Below are 13,610 nucleotides of genomic sequence, written 5' to 3'. Positions count from 1 at the left end.
TTCGACTCCTTTCACTTGCAAATGACTGCAAGTATCCTAATGAACACCAGAAGTGTCGATCTCCTGAGTTACCTAGGTCAACAATTTGAACTGCTATATTTTTATTGTTTTATTTGAATGGAGTCCTGAGACTTAAACACAGACATTCAAAAAAAGAGAGTTCTGCAAAATGTTAAGACACTTCCCAGGAAATTGTATTTGAAACTTTTCACCATTTCATTCGGCACAATTTCACACCCCTGAAATCTCACGCTTCCTCAAAATTTTGGAGCAATGTTTTATTTTGTTTCTTAATCTTTGAAACATGAAAATATTTAAAAAAAAACCCAATCCACTTTCTGCTTAAAAAATTCCCTTGTGACAAGCATCCTGGATTTTCACTTGGAAAATCTCAACACTCTAAGCAAGGGGTGCAAGTTTGCTGTGCTCCATGACAAGTGCAAGACAATGCATGGTGACCAGTACTAGCAGCCTGATTCTGCAAGCAACTACCACCAACTACCTCACCCTCAAGATCCTATGGTTAAAAAAAAAGAGGGGGGGTGGGATGTTGCAGAGAATGGTTATGTCTCATCAGATGTGATCTTAAATGTGCTCTTTGACATACAAATGAGGCATTGGAATATGCACTTCTCTCCTAGGTGCTCCCCTCTTGTGACTAAGTGGGAATCATTTAGCAAACCTCTCATTAATGGAGGATCATGTTCCTCTGTACTTCCTTCCTGCTCATTTCTTTTCCTCTTGCACTTTTATATGGAACATTCCACAGCTGCGGTGTCCAGGATTAAGACTGAGGTGACTAGAAGCTTAAAAATATAGTGTTACAATACATGTGCTACTAGGGTACATTCCAGACCTAACAGTTCTGATTCTAATTCTGTAATATTTTAAGTCTCCAGGTGATGTGAATTTGTTTAGTGATTGCTATGGGAGCCCATATCATGATGAACTGATTTTCTTTTCAGAAAGATTCTCTTTGTTTTTTGTTTTGTTTAAACACAACTGGAAGGCCTCTGTGGGTTGAAATTTTCCAGTACTCATGAACAAGACCTGTTTACTTAACTCTCCAAGTACCTACATTTCAAAGCTTACCATATCAAACTTGGCCACTCTACAAATAACTATCCAATAGCAAATAAATGCAAAGTTTACATGGAATGTGTATAGAAACACATGCCTACAACATTTGTTACAATCAGTGTTTCAACACTGAATGCCAGATGAATTCACAATAACATCACATAACAAATCACTATTGGAGACATCTAAACTCAAAGTGTGTGTACAGCAATAGCTGTACTTGCACATAAATTACATGGAAATTCAGCCTAAGACTACACCTACACTATGAGTTAGGGGTATGGCTCCCCAGCCTATGTACACATACTCACCGTAGCTCAGTGAGAGCTAGCATGAGTATAAATAGTAGCATAGCCATGGTAGCACAGGCCACAGCGGCACAGCTTAGCGGTGCCAAGCACAAATCTAACACCCCTAGCTCATAATGTAGACATAGCCTAAGCGATGCCTAATAGAAAAGAACATAAACTTTGGCGACCAAGATGTAAAACAGTAACTGAGACAGCAATGAGATCATCTGATGAACTAATAGCTAAGGATATAAAAATGATTAAGAAAAGACTTTCTGTAAGCAGATCACAAGTAGGAAACTTGCAGGAGAACCAATGGGTCCACTACTTCCCCCCGATGTAACATGGGAAATTAAAGAGGATACAGGGATTGCACACAATATCGTTGTTTTCTTTACCATTGAGGGTGATGGGAAAATACCTGCATTGGAGTTACTCTCTGTATTTACCAAATGTGAGAGATTGTCACAAAAAGAGGTAACCAAAAAAAAAAATAAGCTGATGAAACAACTTGAGAAATTAAATTGAATAACATAAGGACCTTTTGGCATTCAACAAAGACATCTGAAGGAATTAAACACCTATTAACAAAAGAGAAAGGTTAATCACCAGCAGCTGTTTTCCTTCCAGTAGACTGTCAACACAGATTCACCCTTCTTAGAAAGGCGCATGTGCCCTCGGTGCCAAGTCAAACACTGTAGATTTTAGAAAGCAACAATGCCTGGGGGGGCTGTACGCAGTCCCAACTCCACCTCAGCCCCTTTCCACTTAATCTGAATTCAATGGAAAAAGAGGAGATGTCAGGAAGGCAGGTGGGTAGTATGAATTTATGCTAGAATCTACTCAAAGAATAAGCATACCTTGAATGCTAGCCTTCTTTCTTTTCAAGTATTGTGCCTATAGCATCTACATTCAAGAGCAGCTACCAGCAACAACCCATTTGTTGGGTTGAGGATTTGCTGGTATGAGGATTAGCAATTAAACAAAGATGGCAGAACAGCATTCTCAAACTGAGCACCAGATCTAGCGACCACGACAAGCTACTGATGCTGAGATTAAAGGTATGAACTGAACTTTAGGTTACTACCTTAGATATCCTTGTGAAACCGTGATTCCAGCTGCTTTGGATGCACTAAAATTAAGTCCCAAAACAGCAGTGGCTCACAAATAAGTGAGAAAAAATGAACTAGTCCATTTCAAAAACGTATTACTGATAGACAGTGTGGTGACATCTTTGCTGTTTCTTTAAATCTTTACCAGGAAGCCAGGCAGAAGAGGGGCTAAAGAAAGTTTTAGGCAGAAGTCCTGAAGTGAAGAAGACCAACAGACAGGCGGGCAAATTATTTTTAGGGATAATATTGTCTTCCTTATTCTAACAGCATATCTTGTTCAGTGCTCGTGGCTCTTTCTGTGATTCTTTACTACTGTCTCATGAAAGAATGTGCACAGATTGAAAATCTTTGCACTGGAGCTGATATGGCTGCCAGACGAACTTACAAAATCCTTGTGTTTTCAGACGATATGGCTGCCAGATGGACTTTGACAGTACTCCAGAATAATTCAGGGTGCTTTCGTGGTAACAAATAGTTCAAACATACAGAGGCTGTGGAAGCGAAGAGATGACAGTGCTCATTAGAGCACAAGGAAAAATTTCTTCCACTTGGAGTCATAAGTCTCTTGCTCTGAAGGCTCCAAGTGAGACATGTTAAACTTCCTCGGAAGAGCCCAAATGGGAACTTGACAACAGGCCATGACCCAGTCCACTCAGAGTAGAAATACTGAATCTGGATAAAGAGCCTATAGAGCCCACATCACCCTTAATATCAAAGTATCCTGACTTTGGCCTTGTGACAGGAGATGTGGCAGACCTAGCAAGTCTGAGATTGAGAATCAGTGAACCAAAATGCATGAACTCTGTGCTGTATGAACTCCCTGATGACCAGAGGTACTGGAAGGAAGGCACAAAGTATCTCCTGACTCTAGACCAACAGAAGGACTGAAAGAATCTGAGCCACCTCTCGAACACAATCAAAGAACCTCCATCTTTTCTTTTGTGGCAAAGAGGTCTAAGACGTTTTCCCCACCTGTGAAAGACAAAATTACCATAGTTCCTTTGAGAAACTATTTATACTGAGCAGTGAATTTCTGGCTCAGATAAGATGTTGAGATGTTGTTCCTCTTCCTGGAAAATGGCAGAGTTGGGACACCATTTGCAGAACCTGACATCCCCCCACCAGCATGGCTGAGAAGGAGCTCCTCCCTGGCCAGTTCATATAGCTACATACACATGGCTTAAGTATTGTCCAGGAAGATGTGCATCAGCCTGATCCTCATTTAAACAAAGAAAGCGTTACAAGATAGCTGAATTGCTCTCACCTATTTTTATGTTTATACAATGCTTATTATTAAATTATTAATGTATTAATTAATATATTTATTATGATGATACTTAATCCTCTCAGATTTACATCATGACTGTATTGTGGGATGATCTAAGTGAACCCCATCCATTATAACCATTACAATGACAGACAATGGGTAAGAGAATTGGAGGCATACTTGGTGTGACAGACCCAGACCAGTGGGGTACAGGAGTCTGGTAGAGGGCAAATATACTGGTCACTGGATGAGTAGTTTTCTGTTCCCTGAGTGACCAGAGCAGGGGCTGCACTAGAGTAATCAGGAACCTGCTAGAACCAGTTAAGGCAGGCAGGCTAATTAGGACACCTGGAGCCAATTAAGAAGAAGCTGCTAGAATCAATTAAGGCAGGCTAATCAGGGCACCTGGGTTTTAAAAAGGAGCTCACGTCAGTTTGTGGTGCGAGTGTGAGGAGCTGGGAGCAAGAGGCGCAAGGAGCTGAGAGTGAGAGGGTGTGCTGCTGGAGGACTGAGGAGCACAAGCGTTATCAGGCACCAGGAGGAAGGTCCTGTGGTGAGGATAAGGAAGGTGTTTGGAGGAGGCCATGGGGAAGTAGCCCAGGGAGTTGTAGCTGTCATGCAGCTGTTACAGGAGGCACTATAGACAGCTGCAGTCCACAGGGCCCTGGGCTGGAACCCGAGGTAAAGGGCGGGCCCAGGTTCCCCCCAAACCTCCCACTTGACCTGGACTGTGGGTTCTTCCAGAGGGGAAGGTCTCTGGGTTGTTCCCCAACCCACGTGGTGAATCTCTGAGGCAAGAAAATCCGCCAATAAGCGCAGGACCCACCAAGATAGAGGAGGAACTTTGTCACATTGGGTAATTGTCTACCACATCAGAAATTCTTGACTGCTTCAGGGTGTGATCACCAGAGACTGCTGTGATTGACGTGTTATTCATACCCTGCTGCATAGGTATCTCAACTTGAGTCTGGACAGTTAGAGTCATGAAAGGACTTGAATCAATCATTGAGGTAGGGATAAGTGTGAATATACAGACCTCTTAAGTGAGCTGAAAGTATAGCTAAGCAATTAGCAAAAAATGCTTGGAGCTGCTTAGAGTCCAAAGGAGAGAACTCTGTATTGGCAGTGATCCTCACCCATACAGAACCTCTGGAATTTGTGCCGTATCAACTTGATAGATATATTTAAAAAGATACTGTTTAAACTGAGAGCCACAAACCAGCCTTGTGGCTTTACAGAGCGGAATGCAGAATTTGAACCTTCGGCTACACATGCTCAACTTTCTCAAAGTGAGTGGGGGATGCAACCCTCATTTGGTTTTGGGGGGTGGGGGGAAGCTGGAATAAAGGAATAATGGGAATAGCACACCTTCCTATGATATTGCAGAAGAACAGTTGAAGAAAGGAAGTTACTTTGTCTCTCAGTATTTTGGCAGGAGTGGGATACCTGAAAAGAGATGGGGAAGGAAGGGTCAGAAAGCTTCCATAGAATGCAAAGAAGACAGTTACCTTTTCCGTAACTGGTGTTCTTTGAGATGTGTTGCTCATGTGTATTCCACAGTAGGTGTGCGTGCTCGTCACGTGCACCGATGCCGGAAGTTTTTCCTCCCAGTACCCATAGGGGAGCGCCCCAACGACCCCTAGAGTGGCACCTCCATGGTGCGGTATAATGGGCGCTGCGCGCTGCCCCCACCCTCAGTTCCTTCTTGCCAGACAACTCCAACAGAGGTGAAGGAGGGTGGGATGTGGAATAGACATGAGCAACACATCTCAAAGAACACCAGTTACGGAAAAGGTAACTGTCTCTTCTTCTTCGAGTGATTGCTCATGTGTATTCCACAGTAGGTGATTCCAAGCTATATCTGTTGGAGGTGGGTAGGAGTTCATAAATTCTCGGGATGGAGCACAGCCCTGCCGAACTCGGCGTCCTCCCTGGTTTGGGAGACCATCGCATAATGCGAGGTGAAAGTGTGAACTGAAGACCACATAGCAGCCCTACAAATGTCCTGGATGGGGACATGGGCCAAAAAGGCAGCCGACGAGGCCTGCACCCGAGTCGAGTGTGCCTTCACAATTGGTGGCGGAGGAATTCCCGCCAGGCCATAACAGGTACGGATGCACAAGGTGATCCAGTTGGAGAGCCGCTGAGTGGAGATCAGCCGACCTTCCATGTGCTCTGCCGAGGCAATAAACAGTTGCAAGGACTTTCTGAACAGCTTAGTCCGCTCCAGGTAGAAAGCCAGAGCCCATCTCACATCCAGCAAGTGGAGGCGGTGCTCCTCACTGGAGACATGGGGCTTGGGGCAGAGGACCGGCAGAAAAATGCCCTGACCCATGTGATAGACGGAGACCACTTTCAGGAGGAACGAAGGGTGTGGGCGGCGCTAGACCTTATCTTTATGAAACACCGTGTACGGGGGCTTGGAGGTCATGGCCCTGAGTTCCGAGACCCACCTAGCCTATGTGATAGCAACCAGGAAGGCCACCTTCCACAAGAGGTGTGACCAGGAGCATGTGGCTAGCGGCTCAAAGGGGGCCCTGTGAGACAGGCCAACACCAGGTTTAGGTCCCACTGCGAGACAGGGGGCCTAACATATGGGAAGAGACGATCCAACCCCTTAAGGAATCGGCCAGTCATAGCATAGGAGAATACCATGTGGCCCTGCACCAGCAGATGGAGGGCCGATATGGCCGCCAGGTGCACCTTGACTGATGAGGGCACCAGGCCCTGGGCTCTAAAATGAAGGAGGTAGTCCAGAATAAGCTGGATCAGGGCGGCCACCGGGGAAACGCCCTGCTCATCCGCCCATCTGGAGAACCGAGACCACTTTACCAAGTAGGCTCAGCGTGTGGAGAGGCGCCTGCTTTCTAGGCTGAACCCCTTCCGAGCACGTCCTTTCCTCCCTACCTAACCATTGAGCAGACACGCCGTGAGGTGGAGTGCTGCAGGGTTGGGGTGGAGGAGGCAGCCATGGTCCTAGGAGGGCAGGTCCGAGCTGGACGGCAACAGCAACCACGAGGCGACGGTCAGGCCTGTGAGGGTCCTGTACCAATGCTGCCTGGGCCATGCCGAGGCAATCAGAAGGACCCGGGCCTTGTCCAACTTTATCTTTTCTAGGACCTTGCCGATTAGCAGGAATGGGGGAAAGGCATAGAGAAACTGGCTTGACCGGGACAGGAGGAAGGCATCGGAGATAGCGCCCCGTCCCAGCCTCCCCGGGAACAGAACCGGGGACAGCGACGGTTCTGCCGAGTCATGAACAGGTCCACCTGGGGAGTTCCCCACACGTGGAAAAGTCTGTGCACCACCTCTGTGTGGAGAGACCACTCATGCTGAGAGGAGAAGTTCCTGCTCAACTGATCCGCCCGCGCATTCCGGGCACCCAGCAGATGGAAGGCCTGTAGGCAGATGATGTGGGCTATACAAAGGTTCCACAGTCTAAGGGATTCGCGGCAGAGGGCAGAGGATTGGGCCCCGCCTTGCCTGTTGATATAGAACATCGAGGCCGTGTTGTCCGTGAGGACGCTGACCACCCAGCCCTCCAGATGCGAGCGGAAGGCCATGCACGCCAGCCGTACCGCCCTGAGCTCCTTGACGTTTATGTGGAGGGTCAGATCCTGAGCCGACCACAGACCTTGGGTCTGAACGTTCCCCACATGGGCCCCTGTAGTGGGGGGGGTGACTAACCGGCACGGCGCCTCCCGCCGGTCGTCCTGGGAATTAGCTCTCCAGCCTTTGGAGCGCCCTCTGCTGGCCAATGTCCTGCTTCCGCTGGCCCCCATGTCCCTCCCGGACCCCAGTGCCCCTTTACCCAGGGGTTCTGCCTGTTGCAGCAACCCCCAATCTGGGTCTCCCCACTCAGGGGAACCCCCCAACCCCCTATCCCCACCTCGCCTCAGTAGCTAACTGCCAGTCACCATCTAGCTCCCGCTCACTGGGGCAGACTGCAGTCTGTAAAGGCCACTCATCATTGGCAAGGGGGGTTTGGACTTGCTGCCTCTGCCTAACGTTGGGCTGCCCCCTGCAACCGCAGTATCTGCCTTAGGCCTTTTTCCAGGCTGGAGCTCCCCAGCTCCTCCAGCCTTCCCCCAGCCCTGCTCCACTCTCAGTACCCTGCTCAGCTCCCCGGCAGCCAGGCCCTTCTCTCTCTACAGGCAGAGAGAGTGAGTGTCTGGGTCCTGGCTCGCAGCCTCTTATAGGGACCAGCTGGGCCTGATTGGGGCATGGCCCCAGCTGTTACTGCCTTCCCCAATCAGCCCAGGCTTTGCTTCGCAGCCTCAGCCCTCTCCCAGGGCTGGCTTTGACCCTTCCAGGGACGGAGCGGGTGACCACCCCGCTACAGCCCCCCATCCCAGGTCCGACGCGTCAGCCACTAGTTCCAGCAACGGGGCCCTGCCCCTGAACGGGACCCCTTGGAGCATGTTTCTCAGGGAGGACCACCACCGTAGGGAGGTGATCACTGGCTCGGGCACCATGAGGACTTTGTCCATCCTGTCCCTGGCCTGGGAGAACTCTGAGGCCAACCAGAGCTGGAGTGGCCTCATCCTGAGTCTGGTGTGACAGACCACATATGTGCACACCGACATGTGACCCAAGAGCTGGAGGCATTCTCTGGGTGTTGTCACTGGAAACCTTGTGACTGTGCCGATGAGCTCCTTTAGGGTCTCGAACCTGTCTGGTGGGAGGGAGGCTTTGGTCAACAAAGCATCCTGGACTACCCCGATAAACTCTATGCATTGTACCGGGACTAACATGGACTTGGTGTCATTTACCAACAGGCCCAGAGTGGCGGATGTGGACAGGAGGAGTGCCACGTGATCCCGCACCTGCGACCAGGAGCTGCCCTTGTCCAACCAGTCATCCGGATAGGGGAAGATCTGGACCCCCCGGCGCCTGAGGTGGGCCGCCACCACCAACATACATTTCATGAATACCCTGGGGGCAGTGGACAGGCCAAACGGGAGGACTGTAAATTGGTAGTGTTCCTGCCCCACCATGAAACAGAGGAAGCGTCTGTGCCCCTCAAATATATGAATGTGGAAGTACACGTCCTGCAGATCGAGGGCGGCGTACCAATCCCCAGGATCCAGGAATGGGATGATGGAGGCCAGGGAGACCATGCGGAACTTGAGCTTCACCATGTACTGGTTCAGGCCTCGCAGGTCCAAGATGGGCCTGAGCCCCTCCTTTGGCCTTCGGGATAAGGAAATAGTGGGAGTAGTACCCCTTGCTTTTGAACTCCCCCGGTACCGCTTCCATCGCTCCTAGGCCCAGGAGCCGCCCCACCTCCTGTTTGAGCAGAGCCTTGTGCGAGGGGTCCCCCAGGAGGGACGGGGGCGGGAGGTGGTTGGGCGGGGAGGAAGTGAACTGGAGGGTGTAGCCCCGGGAGATGGTGTTGAGGACCCATCAGTCCGAGCTCAGCCGCGACCACTCCGTGAGGAAAGCACACAACCGATTGGAGAAGAGAAGCTTTATTGAGGGTGGATCCCTGATGAGAACTGGCAAGGCTCCCCCGGGCGTCCTGTCAAAACCGCCTTTTCCCCGCTTGCTTGCCCTTGGAGGACCCAGGCTGAGGGGCAGGCCGAGACTGCCTCTTTGGGCACCTCTTACAGTCCTGCGACTTCTTATAAGCGGTCTCGTATTTTGCATGGGTGGCCTGAGCGGGAGTCTGCTGCGGCTTGAACTTAGGTTTAGCCGGAGCCGGAACATAGAGTCCCAGAGTCTGGAGAGTTGTGCAGGAGTCTTTCAGGCCATGCAGCTTTGTATCCATTTGTTCCACAAACAGAGCTTTGCCGTCAAATGGGAGATCCTGCAGGGAGGTCTGCGGCTCACTGGACAGCCCAGAGAGCAGGAGCCATGACGCCCTTCTCATGGACACCGCGGAGGCCCTGGACCGCACGGCCATGTCCACTGGATCCGAAGCTGTCTGCATGGTTGCCCTGGCAGCTGCTGTGCCCTCCTCCATCAGTGCTTTGAACTCCTTCCTGTCGTGCTCCTGGAGGGAGTCCTCGAACTTGGGCAGGGAGCCCCACAGATTGAACTCATACCAGCCCAGGAGAGCCTGGTGGTTCACCACCCATAACTGGAAGCTTGAGGATGAATAAATTATTCTTCCAAATGAGTCCAGCCTCCTTGAATCTTTATTTTTCGGGGTAAGGACTGGTTGGCCCTGCTGTTCCCTGTGGTTGACCGACTCGACCACCAGAGAGTTAGGAGCAGGGTGGGTGTATAAGTATTCATGCGGGTACAAAGGACTTGCGTTCTGCTCTCTTAGAGATGGGGGCCAATGAGGCCAGGGTTTGCCACTGGGCCTTTGAAATTTTCGCCACCCCTTCGTGGAGAGGCAAGACCACCCAGCCAGGTACCGAGGAGGACAATACATTAAACAGGGAGTCTGAGGGCTCCTCCATCTCCTCTGCTTGGAGATGGAGGCTTGATGCCACCCTTTTAAAGAGTTCTTGGTGGGCCCTAAAGTCCTCCTGTGGGACGGAGGGAGGAGGGGCCGTAATCACCTCATCCAGGGAGGGTGAGGAGGCCGGCGCAGTACTTTGTGTGTCCATTGGCACCGGAGGGTCCACCGCCTGGTCAGTCTCCGGGCACAGTGCCGAGGATGTACGTCCCACTGACTCCTTCCTTGGAGGTCTGGAGAGGGAGGCCGATGGTCCTTCTGAGGCTCCGGCCACCAAGCAAGCCCCCACCGGGGGCTGCGTTGGGGGTCACGGTGCCCATTGGTACCATTGGACTGGCCACAGGGCCCGGTGCCACTGCACCTGATGTGGCACCAGCAAAGCCAGCTGTTTGGCCTGGCTGGCTTGGCCCATCGATGGATGACTACGAAGGGAGTCCAGGCTGACATACGACCTGCCACTGTCCCTGGACCGGGAGGATCAGTGGCACCAGGAGCGATGCCGATCACGGGACCGCGATCCCGACGTGGAGGACCGGTACTGTCGGTAACAGCTGCTCCGTGATTGGCTCTGGTGGGCGGACCCACGCCGGCAATCGATGCCCGGGACTGTGGAGGCGATGCTGTGGCGGGATCCTGGAGCAGGATACCGAATGGGAATGACGTCAACGTTCATGCCGTGAACAGCTGTGATAGCCCCTCCGAGACGAGGACCTTTGGCGTTGTCTGCCTCTGTCCTGTTGGTGTTCACTCCTCGAGGTGGAGCTATGCCGAGAGTCTCGGTCAGACGGAACCCAACCAGACAGTCTGGTGGGCGTCAAGGGTGATCCACGTGGACTTTGCCCTGAACAGTCGCTGGGCGGCAAACGGCGTTGGGAATGTTCCGTTGACCGAGACTGGTACCGAGCCGGGGGTGACTGCAGAGATCGCAGCGGCAACTTGCCTCTGGAGTGCGGGGCCGACATCGGCGGTGCTCCCGGTACCAGCATGGACATAACATCCCAGGCCGCCTGCAGGGCCTTCATGTGGAGGGCATCCGGACATCCAGGGAGGCCTGATTCCAAATGGGCCGGGCTACTCCGCTCAACTTGAGTTGGAGGCCTAGAGACCGGTGGGGATCAAGGACTGCCCGACATGGGTCTAGCCTCTGTCCCGGGTTTACTCCAGTGCCGCAGCAAAGAAGGCCTCTTTCTAGCCTTCCTGACGTGCCCTGTGGACAGGGAGCGGTGCCAACTAGTCAATGGCGCCAAAGGGTCGCCACACATCGAGACCGTGGTGCCCGGTGCCAACTCAGAGTGGCACACCAGAGCCGGGGTCAGCGCCGACTTCATCAGAATAGCCCAGAGCCTAATGTCCCTTTCTCTCTTCGTCCGAGGCTTAAACGACTGGCAAATCTTGCAGTGATCGCTGAGATGGGTTTCCCCCAAACAGCGTAGACAGTCCGTGTGCAGATCACTCAGTGGCATAGATCACCTACAAGTGTTGAACGACTTAAAACCCGGGGCATGCCCCGGCCTGGGAGCTCTAGCTAAACTAAACTAACTAAACTAACTAACTAACTACAGGTACCATACACTGAAAGAACAAGCAGTTTTGAGGACGAGCTACAGCAAAGCTGGAGCAGAGCAGTTTCGAAGCACTTTCACTGGTGACAAGAAGGAACTGAGGATGGGGGGAGCGCGCAGCGCCTCTTATACCACGCCATGGAGGCGCCACTCCAGGAGTCGCTGGAGCGCTCCCCTACAGGTACTGCTAGGGGAAAAACTTCCGGCACCGGTGCAAGTGGCGAGCACGTACACCTACTGTGGAATACACAGGAGCAATCACTCAGGGAAGAATTAAATATTCTTTAGGATCCCATGAGTGCAAAGTAATTCCGTTTCATTACAACTGAAAAAAAAGATAATTGGTACCAAAACATACAGTAACCAGGTGAAGTGGAAAGGAGGTTCTCTAGCGCACAAATAATCTGCTCTGTGAATAATAGAGAATTATAGGCACTGACACATGCCCCAGTCTTAAAATATCAAAATATTGGTGGTTCCTTTTCTTGGACCATTGAAAGCTCAAGCCTTAATGTCTCTGCTGTTCACTCCAACAAGTCCTGAGAGCTGTTGAAGTTATCTCTGTGTTGGGTTATACAGATGGGTAGCCCACATTATTATCCAGAACAGGACACAAAGCAAATAGCTGGTCCTCCTATTTTTCATAATCACCATCCTCTTCATCTAAGTAGAGGAGGACTCCACAGACATGAGATCTTAAACATACCAGGATGACCTTCAGGTCTTTTAGAAAATCTGAACTAAATGGCTGCAGGTCTTCCAGGAACTCTTAGGTTAACTCAATGCAGAAACAGTAGATTAAGATCTCCGAAGTAGAAGATCCCTTGGAACTGAGAGCCCTCAGAATAAACTTCAAACTCCATCCCTGAAGGCAGCAAATTCAACACCAAGAGCCTTCTGTCCAAGAGTGACCCTTATCCACAACCGACCAGAAGTGCAAGTGGAAAGCACTGCCTTCTTAAATGAGATCCAGGTTACTGAAGCCACGGTGTAACTTTAATGTAAAGCTATTACTTAGCTGCTTGCTCACTTACTAGTCCGATACATGAAGCACAACATTTTTAAAAGGAGTAAGTGTCTAAATAAATTACAAAAAGAAAATACTCCAAAAGATTAAAAGTAGTGGCAAACCTGCAAATTATGAGACAACGTTTTTGTACATTACCATGTTGATTAATATACTACGGTAATATTTTCCAGTTTAATAAACTCACCGGGCTGATAATATTTCAATAAGCTCTTTCCTGTTCTGCACTCGGAGTTTGTTAGTTTTATATCTGGAATCTTTACTAACTTCAAGCAAATTCAGGATCTAAATGAAAACAAAAATACAGTGAATAAGAAACACGTTTAGCAAGTAAATATAAAAACCATTTGTGCAGCCAAGCAAATTCATAGGTCCCAAGGATACAACAATAAGGACATAAGGTAACTTGCAAATCACCCTTTCTTTTAGTTAACTTTTTAAAAATAAAACAGCCATGAAGAAAGAGAGAGGATACATTACCTACCCAATGTCATCAGCAAGCTGGGAAAGAGATGGGAAAAGAACTGGAAACCAAAATCCCAGTCCATCGCTCTTTCTATTACACTGCTCTACAGCCAAAATGCTTCTGAAATAAATGTAGTCAAACTTTACTAATTCTGGGTCATTGAGAATGAAAATGATGCTTAAAATTGTTGATTGGCTCTAGTTTTCAAGATATGCTATTGGGTCAGTATATACGACCCTTGACTTGGGAATGGCGGAGGATAAGTGAGTTATAAAGGGAAGGGATCTCAATTTAAACCAGAAATGACTAAAATACATCTTTGACTGGATCTATGAATAAATCTATGACTGGGTTTGGACAGTACTTGCTTTTTAGGCAAAACAATGAATGATGCAAT

General features: G+C 49.7%; 1 protein-coding gene across 1 annotated transcript in view; it reads right to left on the bottom strand.

Moving 5' to 3' along the window:
* The window catches only part of LOC113406995 (succinate--hydroxymethylglutarate CoA-transferase-like), a 243,664-nt gene that overhangs the window by 22,052 nt on the left and 208,002 nt on the right, over positions 1–13,610 (bottom strand). The window contains exon 11 of the mRNA XM_029912065.1: positions 12,935–13,032. Within this exon, the coding sequence (XP_029767925.1) occupies positions 12,935–13,032 (98 nt within the window). The remainder of the gene's footprint in view (positions 1–12,934; positions 13,033–13,610) is intronic.

Source organism: Terrapene carolina, unplaced genomic scaffold (genome assembly GCF_002925995.2).
Source record: "Terrapene carolina triunguis isolate 2854851 unplaced genomic scaffold, T_m_triunguis-2.0 Scaffold179, whole genome shotgun sequence".
Taxonomy (NCBI): Eukaryota; Metazoa; Chordata; order Testudines; family Emydidae; genus Terrapene; species Terrapene triunguis.
This window is presented reverse-complemented; position numbering and strand designations above follow the sequence as displayed.